Below are 19603 nucleotides of genomic sequence, written 5' to 3'. Positions count from 1 at the left end.
TCAGCCAGACTATATAGCATTGTGTTTACTGCCACTCTGTGTACACCGCTCAGCCACACTATATAGCATTGCGTACTCTGCCAGTCAGTGTGTATATTGCTGGGATCAGTAATACTCCACTCACCGTCAACCACTATATGAGCTCAACATGAGTTCCCCAGAGACCTCCGCTGTGAGCAGCACTCCCAACAACAGCAACAGCCAACGCCCCACGCAAGCTATAACATCCACCCCAGCAGCCAGTGGTCAGCAGCAGCCCTCCCCGGAGGAGAACGTTGTGTCCATCAGTCCGTCGCCAGAGCGATTAATGAGGGCTGCCATTGAGGAGATGATGGGGCCTGATGTGGAGGAGGAGGTCTGGCTCAGGCCAGCATCCCAAGTTAATGTTGAGGACGATGAGGGGTCTGTGTCTGGGGATGTTGGGGTGGCAGAGGTGGTGGGTGGGTCAGACTCAGGAGAAGAGTTGTATGATGAGGATGATGATCGGGACCATCTGTATGTGCCTCAGAGTCCGACCCCGGAAAACATGTTGTATCGTGTGTTTAGGTACTAAAATCTGCGTTCCCTCCCAGTAGTGTTGGGCGAACAGTGTTTGCCACTGTTTGGGTTCTGCAGAACATCACCCTGTTCGGGGTGACTATATAGCAGACTATATAGCATTGTGTTTAATGCCACTCTGTGTACACGGCTCAGCCACACTATATAGCATTGTGTTTACTTCCACTCTGTGTCTGCTGGGAACAGTAGTACACCGCTCACCCGCCACTGTATAGCATTGTGCTCTGTGTCACTGCTGACAATAGTGGTACACCGCTCACCCACCACTGTATAGCATTTCTGTACTGCCACTGTACTGCTGCCAGTCAGCGTGTACTTTAAGGATAAGTGAAATGAGGAAGAAATCCGGTGAAAGAGGGAGGGGCAAGGGAAGAGGTGTTTCCCCTGACGGTTCACGTACAGGCCACAGGGGAGCACCCAAGAAAACCCACTCAATACTGCCCATGTTGTCCAGGACAACAACCCTCACAGATCCAAAAGAACAGGACCAGATAATTACTTGGATGACCTCTCAAGCGTCCAGCAGTGGGTTAAGCAGCACCAGCACATCACGCACGAGGTCCGAGTCCTCAGCCAGTTAAAGTCTGGGCTTTCTTTGAAGACTGCACTGAGGATGTTACCATGGCGATTTGCAAGGTGTGCAAGACCCGCCTGAGCAGGGGGAAAAGTATTAACAACCTCTCCACCACCAGCATGAGCCGCCACATTCTATCCAAACATCCCACTCTGTGGGCAAACGCGGCAGGACAGGGTACCACCAGCAACACTGCCTCCCTTGGGTTCACCAGACTCACCACCAGACCCGCCTCAGCAGCAGCAGTAGCCCAGCCATTGCGTGGTTCACAACATTCACAAACATCAGACGATGCTGACACTGTCACTTTCCGGACTAGTGCTCTTGAGGTCTCCCAGTGTTCATCAAACACAACAACCAACAGCCCTTCGGTGTGCAGCGCTACGGTTGAGTTGTCTGTCTCTGAGATGTTTGAGCACAAGAGGAAATTGCCAGCAAATGACCCCCGGGCCGTGGCAGTAACAGCCAGCCAGCATAGCCAAGCTTCTGGCCTGCGAAATGCTGCCATATCGAGTGGTGGAGACAAACAGCTTCAAGGGCATGATGTCAGTGGCCATCCCACGTTACGTGGTTCCCAGCCGCTACCACTTTGCGCGCTCTGCAGTGCCTGAGTTGCATGAGCACGTGGTCAGCTAAATAACCCGAAGCTTGAAGAATGCCGTTGCCTGCAAGGTTCACCTCACCACTGACACCTGGACGAGTGCGTTCGGCCAGGGTCGATACATCTCCCTTACCGCGCACTGGGTGAACCTTGTGGAGCCTGGCAGCGATTCCTCACCTGCTACGGCGCGGGTGTTGCCCACGCCGCAAACAGCTGGATAACAACAGCAGCACCTACCTCTCTGACTCCTTCTCCTCCAACGCATCTCAAAGCTGTACCTCATCCGGAAATGCTAACCCAGCACCAGCAGCAGTAGGATCGTGGAAGCAGTGCAGCACAGCTGTTGGCATGCGTCAGCAAGCGTTGCTGAAGCTGATCTGCCTTGGGGATAAGCAGCACACAGGGGAGGAAATTTGGAGGGGAATAAAGGAACAGACGGATTTGTGGCTGGCACCGCTGGACCTGAAACCGGGCATGAAGCTAGACACCTGGCACGAACTGGCAATGTACGCAATAGAGGTGCTGGCTTGCCCGGCAGCCAGCGTTATGTCGGAACGCTGTTTCAGTGCTGCCGGAGGCATCATCACAGATCGGCGTATCCGCCTCTCCACAGAAAATGCAGACCGTCTGACTCAAATTAAAATGAATCAATCCTGGATTGGAAACGACTACGCAACACTCCTGGACCCCAACCAAGTAACATGACCGATGAACATCTGGGATGGTTTAGCGTTTCCGGTCCCTGTTTATTGAACCTCTCATCTGTATTACATTTATGACTGCATGGCGGCAAAAAGCATTGCTGCTATATCCGCACGCTTTTTGTCCTCATGCAAGGCCTGGGTTGTTGTGTCTCACAAAGCGTGGCCTTCTCCTCCTGCGCCTCCTCCTGTTCCATCACGTGTGCTGCTGCTGCTGCTGCTGCTGCTGGGTTACCGTTGCCGGTCCCTGTTTATGGAACCTCTTATCTTTATTACATTTATGACTACATGGCGGTACAAAGCATGCTATCCGCACGCTTTTTGTCCTCATGCAAGGCCTGGGTTGTTGTGTCTCACAAAGCGTGGCCTTCTCCTCCTGCGCCTCCTCCTGTTCCATCACGTGTGCTGCTGCTGCTGCTGCTGCTGCTGGGTTACCGTTGCCGGTCCCTGTTTATGGAACCTCTTATCTTTATTACATTTATGACTACATGGCGGTACAAAGCATGCTATCCGCACGCTTTTTGTCCTCATGCAAGGCCTGGGTTGTTGTGTCTCACAAAGCGTGGCCTTCTCCTCCTGCGCCTCCTCCTGTTCCATCACGTGTGCTGCTGCTGCTGCTGCTGCTGGGTTAGCGTTGCCGCGTGGTCCCTGTTTATTGAACCTCTTATCTTTATTACATTTATGACTACATGGCGGTACAAAGCATGCTATCCGCACGCTTTTTGTCCTCATGCAAGGCCTGGGTTGTTGTGTCTCACAAAGCGTGGCCTTCTCCTCCTGCGCCTCCTCCTGTTCCATCACGTGTGCTGCTGCTGGGTTAGCGTTGCCGCGTGGTCCCTGTTTATTGAACCACTTATCTTTATTACATTTATGACTGCATGGTGGTACAAAGCATGCTATCCGCACGCTTCTTGTCCTCATGCAAGGCCTGGGTTGTTGTGTCTCAAAGCGTGGCCTTCTCCTCCTGCGCCACCCTCCTCCTGTTCCATCACGTGTGCTGCTGCTGGGTTAGCATTACCGGTCCCTTTTCCTGGAACCTCTTATATGTATTACATTTATGACTGCATGCCGACAAAAAGCATGTTACCTGTGCAAAGAAAACAGACATTTCCCGCATTTAAAAGACAGTTTTCCCTTTGAAACTTTAAAATCGATTTTCTCAAAAACTATAAGCTCTTTTTGCTAAATTTTTTTTCCTCTTGTACCCACTCCCAAGGTGCACATACCCTGTAAATTTGGGGTATGTAGCATGTAAGGAGGCTTTACAAACCACAAAAGTTCGGGTCCCCATTGACTTCCATTATGTTCGGAGTTCGGGTCGAACACCCGAACATCGCGGCCATGTTCGGCCTGTTCGGCCCGAACCCGAACATCTAGATGTTCGCCCAACACTACCTACAGGCACCTGATGATGGAAAGGCAGCTCACTCTCCTCCCCTAGTGCCTCCCTTCCTCCTTCCCTATGCAGAGTCCAGAGCAGATCATAATGAGAAGTTACTCAATCGGCTCTTGGCATTCCACTGACGAGATTTCCCTACAGTTGGGGGCACCGCTGGCTACTTAATACTGAGGGTACCACTGGCTATTTAATACTAAGAGACACCTCTACCTATGACGGGCAAGTAAGGGAGAAGTGAAAGCTGGGCCAGCCAGCACACTTGCGGTGCGGTTCGGGGAGGGGTTTGTAGGTCCATGGAGGGGGAAGTCTAGGGTACCAGGACATCTGGGCCCGGATGTGATGTAAATCCGGACCTGGTTAGATTGTTTGCTAAACTTTTGGTTTTTTTTTTTTCCTGTATTCACTCTATATTCTGTGTAAGTAACAATGGACCCTTAGCTGACTGGATCATTGCTCCAGTACACATTTCAGATATCATCAACTGTGTTTTAGAAATGTGAAATTTTCCTTTTTCTGGTTATCTCTATATTCTAAATTGCTCATAACCGGTTGTCTGAACCAATCATCTAGTACAATTTCTGGAGATGCCATTCTGCATCCAACCTCCAGTGGCTTAGATAATTAAGTTAGACAGCTATTGCCATATTCCTCCTTATAATGTATCACCTTATGTTGAATAGAGTTGGGCCGAACCTCCGATTTTAGGTTCGCGAACCTGGTTAGCGAACTTCCGCGGAACAGTGCTGGGCCGAAATTACGCATTAGCGTAATTACGCATCGTAATTCACTACAAATGCACCGTAAGCGTTACGTGTAAGGTTACGGTATTACGCGTAATTAATTACGCGTAGACCGTGGGTTACGTTTTACGCGTAACAAATTACGCGTAAGACAGTAAACTCCCATTGAAATTACACAGTCTGCCGTAATCGTGTAATATTACGCTCCCGTATAATATAAAAAAGCCGCCGACTTTAAGGGTTAATAGCAAAGCCCCCTTAAGTGCTAAGAGCCTCAAATTTGGAGAATATATTAAGGAGATCAGAAGGAATAAGAGGAAAAAAATTTTTTTCAAAAAGACTTTATAGTTTTTGAGAAAATCGATGTTAAAGTTTCAAAGGAAAAATAGATACATTTAAAAACCCGCCGACTTTAACGGTTAATAGCAAAGCCTGCTTAAAATTTAGAAACACCAAATTTACAGGGTATATTAAGGGGATCAGTGGGAATAAGAGGAAAAATTTTTTTTTCAAAAAGACCTTATAGTTTTTGAGAAAATCGATTTTTAAGTTTCAAGGGCAAAAATGTCTTTTAAATGCGGAAAATGTCAGTTTTTTTTTGCACAGGTAACAATAGTGTTTTATTTTCATAGATTCCCCCAAGTGGGAAGAGTTTTACTTACTTCGTTCTGAGTGTGGGAAATATTAAAAAAAAAACGACGTGGGGTCCCCCCTCCCAGACCTCTTTAACCCCTTGTCCCCCATGCAGACTGGGATAGCCAGAATGCGGAGCACCGGCCGCGTGGGGCTCCGCACCCTGACTATACCAGCCCGCATGGTCCATGGATTGGGGGGTCTCGGAAGGGGAGGGGCAGCCAAGCTTTCCCCTCCCCCTCCGAGCCCTTGTCCAATCCAAGGACAAGGGGCTCTTCTCCACCTCCGATGGGCGGTGGAGGTGGAGGCCGCGATTTCCTGGGGGGGAGGTTCATGGTGGCATCTGGGAGTCCCCTTTAAAAAGGGGTCCCCCAGATGCCCACCCCCCCTCCCAGGAGAAATGAGTATAGAGGTACTTGTACCCCTTACCCATTTCCTTTAAGAGGTAAAAGTAAATAAACACACAGACACTTTGAAAAAGTATTTTAATTGAACAAAAAACATAACCACGAAAAAAGTCCTTTAATATTCTTAATTAACCATTAATACTTACCTGTCCCTTTAAAAGCCAGTTCCCACGCAATATCCTCGGAAATATACTAATCAGTTACAATGTAACAAAGCTATTACAATGTAACAACTTTGTTACTTTGTAACACCACCGCACCCGACGTCACTCGCCGCCACCGCCGCGTCTGCGCTGACCCGACAGAGCTCTGAGCTATATAGCTCAGAGCTCCCTAAGCATCTTTGTATTTGGGCTCCAAGGAGCCCCATTGGTCCTTAGCAGACCAATGGGGTTCCTTTAAATCAGAAGGAACCCCATTGGTCTGCTAAGGACCAATGGGGCTCCTTGGAGCCCAAATACAAAGATGCTAAGAGAGCTCTGAGCTATATAGCTCAGAGCTCTGTCGGGTCAGTGCGGGACGCTAAGTCCCCGCCGCCTCCCGCTGTCAGCCCCGCCCACATCTGTCACCCACATGTCACCCACATGTGGGTGACATGTGGGTGACATGTGGAAGAGGCGGGGAGGACAGCGGGAGGCGGCGGGGACTTAGCGTCCCGCACTGACCCGACAGAGCTCTGAGCTATATAGCTCAGAGCTCTCTTAGCAGCTTTGTATTTGGGCTCCAAGGAGCCCCATTGGTCCTTAGCAGACCAATGGGGTTCCTTCTGATTTAAAGGAACCCCATTGGTCTGCTAAGGACCAATGGGGCTCCTTGGAGCCCAAATACAAAGATGCTTAGGGAGCTCTGAGCTATATAGCTCAGAGCTCTGTCGGGTCAGCGCAGACGCGGCGGTGGCGGCGAGTGACGTCGGGTGCGGTGGTGTTACAAAGTAACAAAGTTGTTACATTGTAATAGCTTTGTTACATTGTAACTGATTAGTATATTTCCGAGGATATTGCGTGGGAACTGGCTTTTAAAGGGACAGGTAAGTATTAATGGTTAATTAAGAATATTAAAGGACTTTTTTCGTGGTTATGTTTTTTGTTCAATTAAAATACTTTTTCAAAGTGTCTGTGTGTTTATTTACTTTTAACTCTTAAAGGAAATGGGTAAGGGGTACAAGTACCTCTATACTCATTTCTCCTGGGAGGGGGGGTGGGCATCTGGGGGACCCCTTTTTAAAGGGGACTCCCAGATGCCACCATGAACCTCCCCCCCAGGAAATCGCGGCCTCCACCTCCACCGCCCATCGGAGGTGGAGAAGAGCCCCTTGTCCTTGGATTGGACAAGGGCTCGGAGGGGGAGGGGAAAGCTTGGCTGCCCCTCCCCTTCCGAGACCCCCCAATCCATGGACCATGCGGGCTGGTATAGTCAGGGTGCGGAGCCCCACGCGGCCGGTGCTCCGCATTCTGGCTATCCCAGTCTGCATGGGGGACAAGGGGTTAAAGAGGTCTGGGAGGGGGGACCCCACGTCGGTTTTTTTTTAATATTTCCCACACTCAGAACGAAGTAAGTAAAACTCTTCCCACTTGGGGGAATCTATGAAAATAAAACACTATTGTTACCTGTGCAAAAAAAACTGACATTTTCCGCATTTAAAAGACATTTTTGCCCTTGAAACTTAAAAATCGATTTTCTCAAAAACTATAAGGTCTTTTTGAAAAAAAATTTTTTCCTCTTATTCCCACTGATCCCCTTAATATACCCTGTAAATTTTGTGTTTTTAAATTTTAAGCAGGCTTTGCTATTAACCGTTAAAGTCGGCGGGTTTTTAAATGTATCTATTTTTCCTTTGAAACTTTAACATCGATTTTCTCAAAAACTATAAGGTCTTTTTGAAAAAAATTTTTCCCTCTTATTCCTTCTGATCTCCTTAATATATTCTCAAAATTTGAGGCTCTTAGCACTTAAGGGGGCTTTGCTATTAACCCTTAAAGTCGGCGGCTACCTAACATTGATCCATGCGTCAACTTTTCCGCTTGGCAGCATGACCTTACGCATTAATTGCTAGTAGGAATTTACGCGTAAGCCTATAACGTAACAACTTGAAATACGGTATTCTTACGCGTAATTGCGTAAGGGCAATGCGTAATTACAGACATGTACCGAAATTGAATGTCTATGCCGTAAGCGTAATTTCGTAATGCGTAATAGCGTAAAATTACGCGTAATGATCCGTAAGCGTAGCTTTTTCCATTACGATCAGCACTGCCGCGGAAGGTTCGGTTCGCGTTAAAGTTCGCGAACCGCAATAGACTTCAATGGGGATGCGAACTTTGAAAAAAAAAATAATTATGCTGGCCACAAAAGTGATGGAAAAGATGTTTCAAGGGGTCTAACACCTGGAGGGGGGCATGGCGGAGTGGGATACATGCCAAAAGTCCCCGGGAAAAATCTGGATTTGACGCAAAGCAGCGTTTTAAGGGCAGAAATCACATTGAATGCTAAATGACAGGCCTAAAGTGCTTTAAAACATCTTGCATGTGTATACATCAATCAGGTAGTGTAATTAAGGTACTGCTTCACACTGACACACCAAACTCACCGTGTAACGCACCGCAAACAGCTGTTTGTGTAGTGACGGCCGTGCTGGACAGGTATGCAGTGGCAGGTTCACTGAACAGAACAGGTATACAGTGGCAGGTTCACAGAACAGGTATGCAGTGGCAGGTTCACTGAACACAACAGGTATGCAGTGGCGGGGTCACTAAACAGGTATACAGTGGCGGGTCCACTGAACAGAACAGGTATGCAGTGGCGGGTTCACTGAACACAACAGGTATGCAGTGGCGGGTTCACAGAACAGGTATGCAGGGGTGGGTTCCCAGAACAGGTATGCAGTGGTGGGTTCACAGCACAGGTATGCAGTGGTGGGTTCACTGAACAGGTATGCAGTGGTGGGTTCACAGCACAGGTATGCAGTGGTGGGTTCACAGAACAGGTATGCAGTGGTGGGTTCACAGCACAGGTATGCAGTGGTGGGTTCACAGCACAGGTATGCAGTGGTGGGTTCACAGCACAGGTATGCAGTGGTGGGTTCACAGAACAGGTATGCAGCCAGACAGGAACAAGTTAAGCCTAACTAATCTTTCCCTGAGAGACAGTCTGCAGCAGCTCGCCCTACTCTCACTAACGCAGGCAGCACACGAGTGACCGTAATGGCCGCCGCTGCCTGCCTTATATAAGGGGGGGTGGGGCTCCAGGGGCTAGTGTAGCCTAATTGGCTACACTGGGCCTGCTGACTGTGATGTAGAGGGTCAAAGTTGACCCTCCATGTGCATTATGGGGCGAACCGAACTTCCGCAAAGGTTCGCCTGCGGGATGCGAACGCGAACCACTGAAGTTCGCATGGAACCGTTCGCAGGCGAACCGTTCGGCCCAACTCTAATGTTGAAGAATCTTCAGTGCTAATGCTAACCATTTTACTCTCGAAACTCAAGTTGTGTGATTTGCAACAATTTTTGAATATTTACTTGCATGCATCTTGCTTCTTTTGTATGCACTGTACTATTATTTTTTTCATTGAAATTCAATAAAATATTCTATTTTAAAAAGAAAAGAAAGTGATACGATGTATAATGAATATTTTGTATACATGTTTCTTGTCAGATTTTATACTTGTGCTTATTTCTTTGTATCTAACATGTTGAATTCTAGAAAAAAAATTATGATCAACATAAATATATTTTTTAAATCTTCCCAGGTGTCAGTTGGGTTTTCCCCAGAGGAGGTCCTCCCAGGATCTGAGGTGTCTTTCCAAGTTCAAGCTGCTCCTGGCTCTCTGTGTGGCCTCAGGGTGGTGGATGAGAGTGTGGTTTTAATGAAACCAGAGAAGGAGCTGACAGCTGACAAAGTAAGTGGAGAGCAGCAATGTTTGTTTGAAAATGCCCTGTTTCCCATTTCACGGGCATGGAAGTGTGGATCAGTGGCTGCGATCATCTGTTTGTGTGCAGCTTCTGTGTGCAGCATGCCCAAAGCCCATTAAAGTGTGCATCGATCTAACTCAAGAACATTTCAAGAGACTGCTCCCTGGTCCTATATATTGTCTGTTCCCTCTGCCCCCAGGACCTACATAGTGTCCTCTACATGCACAAGTACTGCCGTGCTGCACCCACATATGCGCATTCATGTGCAGAAGCACAGAGCTGTTGATGCATGAAGAGGAACGCGGTTTAGTTCTTCAATCCAACAAGCTCTTGTAGAATTTCTTAGGGGGATCTTTGAGAAGCAATGGAGGTCCAGTCCAGTGGATGGTATGGGAAGCCTCTACAGGATCGAGAGGCTTTCCTCTGCTTAGGTCAGTATGTGTTTTTTAACTACAGGTTCGCCTCAGGTACAATTTAAAGGACACCCGACGCGGAAATAAACTAATGAAATAAACAATTGTATCTATATTCCTTCTCCTAAAAATGACTTTTTAAGATATTCCACAGTTTTATTTTATGTTTAAATCTACTTTTTAAGATTTAACTGTTTTATTGTTTTTGCTCAATGACACATTCATTGAAGCATGCCAGAGCTAAAATGTATGAACTGTTGGCCCTTTTTATCTCTTTCCTGCTCTCAGAAGCCATTTTCTGCTAGGAAAGTGTTGTATAGTTGTAATTTCTTATAAGTGAGTATCACACTGTAGTCACCTCCTGTTTGAGTCAGGACTTAGTCAACCACTTACATACCTGATATTAAACGCTTTCAGGCAGTGAAAGAAAAAAAAAGGAACACAGCATAGTTATTTGTGTGCTAGGCGCTGTACATACACATGTCTATTTCATTATGTCACATGCCACCTCGGGTATCCTTTAAGTCTCATACACACGCTAGAGCAGGGTTCCCCAAATTTTTTTCGTCAAGGGCTGTGCAACATACTTCAAACTAATGGGGGGGGGGGGGGGGGCGTAGTATACATAACATGATGTAGAAAACATTACATTGAACCTTGGTAATGTAAACTTTTACCTGTTAACACGTGCAGCCCTTTTGTCTCCCATTTAACCAGAGCAGATATTATGCCCCTAATACAGCATGTGTAGATAGTAAAAAGCCTCTTTGCGCCAGACAGTGAAGTATACCCAAGGGACAACTTGTCGTCCAATTGGATAGCAGTGTCACCTGATGCGGAATTGGATTGGAAGCCAGCGAATGACTGCTCACTGGCTTCCCTGTGGATGGGTGGTGCCAGCACTACTATTCTATATATGGGCCACCGATATATAAAGATGCAGTAGACCGAATCTATAAGTAATACATTTTGTGAGAGTGGGGGGCCAGTGAAAAAGCCTCGGGGGGCCGCATTCGGCCCGTGGGCCTTAGTTTGAGGACCACTGCGCTAGAGCGTTCTTAGCCACAGTGGCCGTTTAGGTCTGCTTCTTCCAAGAATCTAGCAATTGTACAGCATCCCAGATGCACTACCAAGAGAGAAAGTGCAAGCCAAGCCCATTGTTCTCTTCCTCACACCTCCCACTTCATCGTGCACTGGCCCATCATCTTTTTGTTCCCCTCCATAACAACAGATTGTGCCTCTAGGCTGTACTTAAATCCCTGCAGCTACCAATAACTCTACATTTGTACACACATCTAAACTACGGTACATACATTAGATTATCACTAGGGATTAAATTGCGACCCTACTCCTCGTAGGGTCACTTTCTGACATGGCTATCTACTCTAATCTCAGTCCTGAAGAAAATGTCAATGCTAAATAAATGTACAATTCTAGGTATGTATGTTATTTCTTTTTTTTTTCTAGGTTTACAATCTGTTTCCATCCCGGGAAACGGGCGGATATGATTACCGGGTCCAAGAACATTATAATACCTGTGCATCCTATTCCCCTGGTCCTTTACCATCATTTATGGGCAGAAGAAGACCATACCGTTACTTTATGAATACTGAAGAGTATGTGGATGTGTACAGCTTGTTTGAGGTATCTATAAACTCTAAATGAAACTGTTATTGCAAATCATTACAGCTGAGATAAAGTTAAAGGTAACTGAAGGTGAGAGACATACAGTATAGGGGCTGCCATATTTATTTCCCTTTAAACAATGCACATTGCCTGGCTGGTGTGATGACCCACTGCCTGAACAAGCATGCAGATCAAATGTTTCTGACAAAAACTGCCAAGATTAGCTGAATGCTTGTTTCTGGTGTATTATTCAGATACCACTAACCTAAAGATAAGCAAAACTGCCAGGCAACTGGTATTGTTGCCAAGGAAATAAATATGGCAGCCTTCATATGTCTCTCACCTCAGGTTCCTTTTAAACAAACAACATTCAGGCTGCAATATATCTATATAGGGTACTAACTTTCATGTCTCTCAACAGGTCTGTTCTGTTGGCTACACTTGTTGCAAAATATACTGTAATATGTGCTCATTTGGGACCATGTGTGTGTCCGTGCACTATTTCTCTCATGGTTTATTGATCTCATTGCTCTTTATTTTCTTTTGTCTCATAAAATGCAGGGTGTAAGCCTAAAAATATTAACGTGTGGGAAAATAAGAAAGCCAGTGGAATGCGTGGAAGATTTTAGCTACGGACTACCAGGACTTCCAGGACCTCCAGGTGGACCTGTGGTTATGGGTAAGGTTGTTCATTTTAAAACTATTTTCTTTACATCCCTGCCAGGCTGCAACGTGTGTGTTTAGTGCAATGTAGGGACTATAACAAATATATTCCTCCTGGGGTATATTGCTAAGAAAAGAGGTGAGTGGATTCACCCTAAAAACCTCTACATTGCGCGCAGTGCGGCACACCAAAAATAGGCGTGTAAAAAAATTAAAATGAAAACGCGCTCATTTGTCTCAAGGACACAAAGGGTTACAGTCTCACAGTTCTGTAGTCATAAATGATCTCCACAGGACTTCACTCGCAAGAGTAGTAGACTGTCAGTCCAACTTTGTTCCAGAACAATCACTTCCACATGCAATAAAAGAAAAAGAAGTACGTAGCGTAAAACTGCAACCACTAGTTGCTCTTAGAAGGGGACCACCACCAAAGTAGTCAGGACATGTAGGGACCAGAGACCACCTTAGACCAGCACCAGTGCCAGGACACCCCCCTTATGTGCCCGCACTCACAGCGCTAGCCTCCCAAGTCTCCGGAGGTAGGATTTGAAAGCAGGAGGGGGGGAACAACCAATCACAATTTCCCTATGTAGTTAAGCCCAGCACAAACTGCAAAGTTCCCAGCAGTGAAGTGAAATCAGCCCTCCACCAGAGTAACTGCTCATGCCGTCAAATATCGCTCCTCGTGAGATGACGCCATATGGTGTCGCTGCGACCTGAGAGAGCCGCTGTCCCACCGCCATCCTGCGTTAGGCAGACGGGAAGCGGTTAACAGTTGTTTGCCATCAACGCCCTGTAACAACAGAATTTAGTCCCCACTAACTTCAAAGATATCTTTACATAATTACAACACGTGCATAATTACTGCAATCCACATAACGTTATAACTGTTCATATTTAGCCATTTTTGTGCTCTGAGACTTTCAGCAGATGGTCGGAATGCCAATTTCCGATTCCGCAGTAAATCTGCATTCCGTCATTTACCAATTACCGATTCCGCTACCAATTTCCGCATTCCAATACGGAATTTCCGCCGGAAATCGCGGAAATTCCGCCCGACTTTAACATCAATTTTCTCAAAAACTATAAGGTCTTTTTGAAAACTTTTTTTGCATCTTGAAAATTTGGTGTTTTTAGCACTTAAGGGGGCTTTGCTGTTAACTGCTAAAGTCAGCGCATTTTTTCTGTAATGTAAAATGCAGAAAATAGGCAGATGCAGATTTTCTGCATTTTACATTACAGTAAAAATCCGCTGACTTTAGCGGTTAATAACAAATCCCCCTTAAGTCCTAGGAACACCACATTTCAGGGTTTATTAAACTGAATCTTGTGAACAAGATGCAAAACAAAGTTTTCAAAAAGACCTTATAGTTTTTGAGAAAATCGATGTTAAAGTCGGGTGGAATTTCCACGATTTCCGGCGGACATTTCCGCGATTTCCGGCGGAAATCCATCTACAGCACTTGCATTACCGATTTCCGCATTCTGATGTGGAAATGCAATTTACGATCGGAATTTCGGAAATTGCATTTCCGCGGAATCCGAATGAGCATCCCTAGTTCCAATGTTTCAGAACCGAATAATATTCAATACTCCCCAAACCTTTCCCCAGACAGCAACAATACCCTCTAGAGATGAGCGGAAAATGTTTCTAACATGCAGATTTCTACTAGTCTAGGAAATGGAGAATAAACCGCCCAATGAAAGCCACTAGTTGACAGTTGCTTACATTTACCAGCATTGTTTCTCTATCCTGGGACAGAGGGAATTTACATGTTACATGAACATTTTCCATTTGCCTGGAATTCCTTCAACCACTCTAAAAATGCTTTTAAAAAGTGGGGGAAATCTGTACTTGCCTGCAGACAATATCTTTATTCATTTTAGCTCTGCAGCCCAACTTCGACACAACACGCACAAGCACCGTTGCACGTCTCCCTGGGCAATCGGAAGAGAAAGAACCCGAGAAAATTCGAACTTATTTCCCTGAGACTTGGATGTGGGAACTCCTAGCAATAGGGTAAGTTCAACATAAACACCAAGCCTGAACATTACAGGTCAAACTCAAAAAATGAAAATATCGTGCAAAAATCCATTTATTTCAGTAATTCAACGTGAAAGGTAAAACTAATATATAAAGTAAGAACCCATTTGCAGGTGTTTGGGATTAATGAGTTGATTAGGGTCTGACACTTTGAGCCTAGAATACAGACATTTTCACCATACTGTAATGGTCTGAGAGTTTGATTTGGGGGTTCTCATAAACGGTAAGCCATAATAATCATCACAATTATAAGAAATAAAGGCTTGATATATCTCATTTTGCACGCCTGTGCAAAGCCCTTAGCACGTCCAATGGTCTTTAGGGTGCGCAAACTTTTGCGTGTTAGGTTAGTGCGCGCAAAGCTTGGCACCGCGCGTTGTGCGAGAAATGTTGCACTGGGTGCGCCCAAAATGTTGCATTGGATGCGTCTAAAACGTCATCAAATGTGCCCGAAATGTTGCATACTGCGATGTTTCGGGCGCACCGTGTGTGATGTTTTGGTCGCACACGGTGCGACATGTCGCACTCTAACTTAGCGCCTGAAACTTTGTGCGCAATCAATAAAAGCTTTGGCCGTGCTAACTGCTTAGTACCCTAGTTAGCACACCCAAAGCTTTTAGTCATGCTAACTAAGTTAGCACCCTTTTGTGAATCGAGCCCAATGAGCCATATGATATTCACTTGTTCTCCTGAGTTTTCTCCTAGGGGATAATTTTCACATCTTCTTTAAAATAACTTTTAAGCATTTTACAACTGAAAAAGTACTAAATAGTAGGTGAAAGCTTGAGGTCATAATCATGTGGAGTATTTTCTTGCTTGCTGGGGAGTTTACAAGGCATTTTATGACAAGGCCCCATATGCAATTGATGTTATCTCCTGGGTTTCCTCCTAGGTTATATTTTCACACCTTATTAATAAAATGCCTTTTGAACCACCAGCAAGCAAGAAAATACTCAAAATAATTTGATAGTTCTTTTTTATCAAGCCTTTTGGTACTTTTTTTAATAGAAATGGGCTGAAAACTTATTTTAAAGAGAAGATAAAAAACTATCACTGAGGAGAAAACTCCGGAGAAAAAGTTAATTGAATACGGGACAGTTTTTCCTAGGTGATATTTTCATAACTTGTCATAAAATGCATTTTAAGAAAGGAAATACTCGAGAAAAAATTAATAGTACTTTTTCACCAACTTTTGGGTATTTTTCAATTTGTAAAATGCTGAAAAAAACGCAGGTAAACAAAAAAAAACTAAAAACTAAACCTGGTGGGTCCATGGTGCAGGGGCATCTTGTGGATCTTCTCCCTCAATCAGTATGTCCCCCTTGTACTTCTTTTGTCCCCCCTGTGCTTTACTTGTACATCTTGTCCTCCTTTTTCCCTCATCTGTGGCTCAGATGTGACCTCATCTGTTCTTCTTAACCACCCCCCCTTGTGACCCCCTGCCCCCTTGTGTCTTCCTCTGTCCTCCTTTGCTCCTCTTGTGACCTCCTGTCCCCTTTGTGACCTACTGCCCCCCTTGTGAACTCCTTTGTCCCAGTTGTGGCCTTCTCTTTTTACCTCTCTTACTGTAACGATTGTGGAACTTTCTCCGTGATCAGCGCACAACGCGTGCGCTGACACGGCGGAAATCCTCCACAAGCGTGCAATTGCAGGCACCCAGCAAAAGGTGCTACGCACCTGTAGAGGGAAATTCCTGTCGGCAGATGGCACTGGGGAGTGCAGAGGAACCAATCCTCTGTACCTCCACAAATGCCAGACAGGAATTGTAGGAAGCGCAGAACGCAATCGCAATAGAGGCGATTGCGAATGAGAACGAGCAAAGGGACAAGTTGTATGTGTGTGCGCCAATCCAGTCGCCACCCGCGACCGCGCACACACAACAGCAGATATGAAATAGGAACGCGATCGCGAGAGGTACGATCGCCAGACGTGACACAAGGCAGATCAGAATAGAATACGAGGGTAGCAAAGGCACAGCAAATAATACAATGAGAAGATGCGGAAAATAACAAACGCTAGCTAACCGCGAACACTGCACTCATTCGCAACAGTGCACGCGGTTATGCGCGGTCTCCACGTGATAAGCACAATAGAGACAAGCACGCCTAACTAACCATCGACAGACAAACATGAAACAGAGGACGCGAACACTTGCTTAACGGTTACCTCCCTGAGCCTCCAGCAAGCGGTCGTAGCAGACAAGACAGACACACGAAAACAGGGACAAGCGAGAGATAGGATCCACAGCACTAGCGAAAAGTGGCTAGCGCGATCCAGGTACAGAGTAGCAGAACAGAAAGATCCAAAGCACCAGCGAAAAGTGGCCAGCGCGATCCCAGGAGACAGAACAGAAGGATCCACAGCGCTAGCGAAAAGTAGCTAGCGCGATCCCAGGAGACAGAACAGAAGAGATAGCTGGTAGCAACCGCTGCACCAGCTATACTCCAAGAACAGAGATCAGAACCATTTCCTGTCGACCACCGTTGGGACAGGACAATGGCAACAGGCAAGACAAGACAGAACAGGCAATACAGATAATACAACCTGACTGGGCTAGAAGGGGAGCCTAAAGCAACCCCCAGGAATTAACTATACTAGATAGCAATGGCTGACACTCCAGCAGTATCCATCAGGAACAGACCATGGAAGGGAAATGACCAGCCAAGCCTTCTGGGAAACATAAAGCTCTTGTGCCAGTCATCAAAGAAGGCAGGTAGGGGATTTGCATAACGAATGTATGCAAATTCCCCAGCAAGAGAACAGACCAGAAACTTGCAATGGAAAGACAGGTCTCTGTTCCAGAGTCCTGCAGCATGCAAACCTAAACAATGGTCAAAAGGCTGCCTGCCTGCGCAGGCAGCTGAGCGGATTCTCACACTTACCTTTTTACCTCTCTTTTGTGCTCTTTTACCCCCCCCCCCCTCTTTGTGACCTTCTCTGTCCCTGATCATGGCTACTGGCTGTCCCCACATCTCTCCCCTCCAGCCAGCCACCAACCTTCCCCTTGCCTGGCTGTCCCACTATGCTCTGCAGCAAAGGACAATAATGACACAATCAGAGGCACCTGCTGCCCATGGCTAAAAACAGAAACTCCATGCAAAAACCTGCAAAAGGAAAGCAGTATGGACCTTTAACAACCAAAGGATAAAACCAGCAATCTAAAAGAGGGTCCACTACTCACACAGTAGCCAGACTAATGCACAGCAAAATCTGTGTTTGGAGCCATGACCCAGCGCATGTGATGTGAGCTGTCAGCCTCCAACTCCTGCTCCAGCTAGATGGCTCTCATGCCCTGCAAAGATGACCAGATGCAACTCCCCTGCAGCCCGAGATTACCTATGAGCCGTACGCTTCTAGATGCTCGTCTCCTCCTCGGTCCTTCTTGGTGTCCAGTGTGGCCCGTGAGCTGTCAGCCTCCATCTCCTGCTCCAGTGGGATGCCTCTCATATGCTGCAAAGATGGCCAGAAGCGGCGGAGGGTTGTAGGCAATGTTCCACTGATTGTTGTAGGCAATGATTCAATCTCTGTGAAGGTTCTCTTGTGCCTCGCCCGTCCCCTTGGCAGCATTGTCCCCGGGGCATCCACCGTATCCGCTCTGATCAGCTTAGTGGGACATTGCCTACAACCCTCCACAGCTTCTGGCCGTCTTTGCAGCATATGAGAGGCATCACGCTGGAGCAGGAGATGGAGGCTGACAGCTCACGGGCCACACTGGACACCAAGAGGGACCGAGGAGGAGACGGGCATTTAGATTTAAAGCGTTTCGCTCATAGGTAATCTCCGGCTGCACTTTTCGGGGGGGGGGGGGGGGGGGGGTGAGGGGGGCGGCATCTTACAGCACATTTGCACTATAAGACACACCCACTTCCCCCCCCCCCACACTTTTGGAGGAGAAAAAGTGTGTCTTATAGCCTGAAAAATACTGTAGGCAGTAAGACACACAATGCCAGATCATGCACTGGAGTAGTAGTCTCAATAATGCAAGATAGCATTGTTCTATGGACAGAGTGCACAATCAAGTAGGATACACAAGGAGGGAGAGCCCTGCCAAAGGCTTACAATCTAAAGGGAGAGGGTGGTGGCATGATAAGAGGGGGGATGCATTGAAAGGTTCTCGGCAGAGAGAGATGGGGCATCGGTGAGGTGGCGTAGGCCTTGAATCATTATGTTTCAAGTGCTTTTTTTAAGGTGTTGAAAGAGGTGGCAAGCCTGATGAGCAGTGGGAAAGAGTTCCACATGACAGGGGCAGCTCTAGTTAGGTCCTGTAGTCGTGCATGGGAGTGTGAAATGTGTGGGGTGGTTAGGAGGAGGTTGTTGGAGGAGCGAAGTGGGCAGCCGGGTGTCTATCTGCTGACCAGGTCAAATATGTAGGTTGTGCAGGACTTGTAAGGAGTGTAACTAGAAATCACTGGGCCCCCTGCAAAACATTGAATTGGGCCCACCTCCCTCATTAATGTATACGGGCAGGTGGTGGACCCCAGAGTCATGGGGCACCTCTGGACTTCTCCCCATGCTGGGCCCCCCTGCACCTGCATCCCTTGCAGGGGGGATTGCTACGCCACTGAATTGCGTATAGATTTATAGGCCAGGCATAGGCTTTTTAAGCTGATTCTAAATTGTATCAGTAGCAAGTGGAGGAATTTGCATAGGGGAGTCGTGGAGACAGAGCTGTGGGGGAGTAGATTATCTGGCTGCTGCGTTCATGATGGATTGTAGGGTGGAGATGCAGTTCAGAGGGAGGCCTGAACATTGTACTGAATTCTACTTGATGTTGCTGTGGAGCCTCTTAAAAGGGAACCCGAGGCAGTCTGAAAAAAAATCGACACTTACCTATCCTCTGCATCTTCAAGAGGCTTCCCACATCCTCCTCGCCCCCACCGTTGCTGCGCACAGACCCTCTGAACATGTCTAACAAAAACCTGTCAGATACAGTATATTGACATGGCTGCACTTCCTGCCATATATGAGTGTGGACAACTGGCCATACTGTGCCTGCTCAAGCAGGGACACACCTGCATAGTAAGCCAAATCTGCTTGTCCACAAGCAGCTCTATGCTGCTGCACAGTACTTGTGCAGGTGCAGAACAGCTGTGCTGGTGCACAAAGAAGAGAACACTTATAGAGGGTGGTGCACTCTAGTGATGATCACAAATTTTGCATAGACATAATTTTGCATAGAAATTCGCAATTATGATGCAAAATCGTAATGCAAAATTTCTGGGAAAAAATTGTAATTGCCATATTTTTCGGACTATAAGACGCTCCTGATCATAAGACGCACCTAGGTTTGGAGGACAAAAACTAGGGGGGGGGGGGGGAATATATACTAAACCTGG

General features: G+C 46.7%; 1 protein-coding gene across 1 annotated transcript in view; it reads left to right on the top strand.

Moving 5' to 3' along the window:
- LOC137535755 (alpha-2-macroglobulin-like) overlaps positions 1 to 19603 on the top strand; it is a 150786-nt gene that overhangs the window by 59866 nt on the left and 71317 nt on the right. Inside the window, exons 15-18 of the mRNA XM_068257633.1 lie at positions 9359 to 9508; positions 11402 to 11578; positions 12122 to 12239; positions 14111 to 14243. Coding sequence (XP_068113734.1) covers positions 9359 to 9508; positions 11402 to 11578; positions 12122 to 12239; positions 14111 to 14243 — 578 coding nt within the window. The remainder of the gene's footprint in view (positions 1 to 9358; positions 9509 to 11401; positions 11579 to 12121; positions 12240 to 14110; positions 14244 to 19603) is intronic.

Source organism: Hyperolius riggenbachi, chromosome 10, assembly GCF_040937935.1.
Source record: "Hyperolius riggenbachi isolate aHypRig1 chromosome 10, aHypRig1.pri, whole genome shotgun sequence".
Lineage (NCBI taxonomy): Eukaryota > Metazoa > Chordata > Amphibia > Anura > Hyperoliidae > Hyperolius > Hyperolius riggenbachi.
Note: the sequence above shows the minus strand (reverse complement) of the source record. Positions and strands in the feature narration are given on the sequence as shown.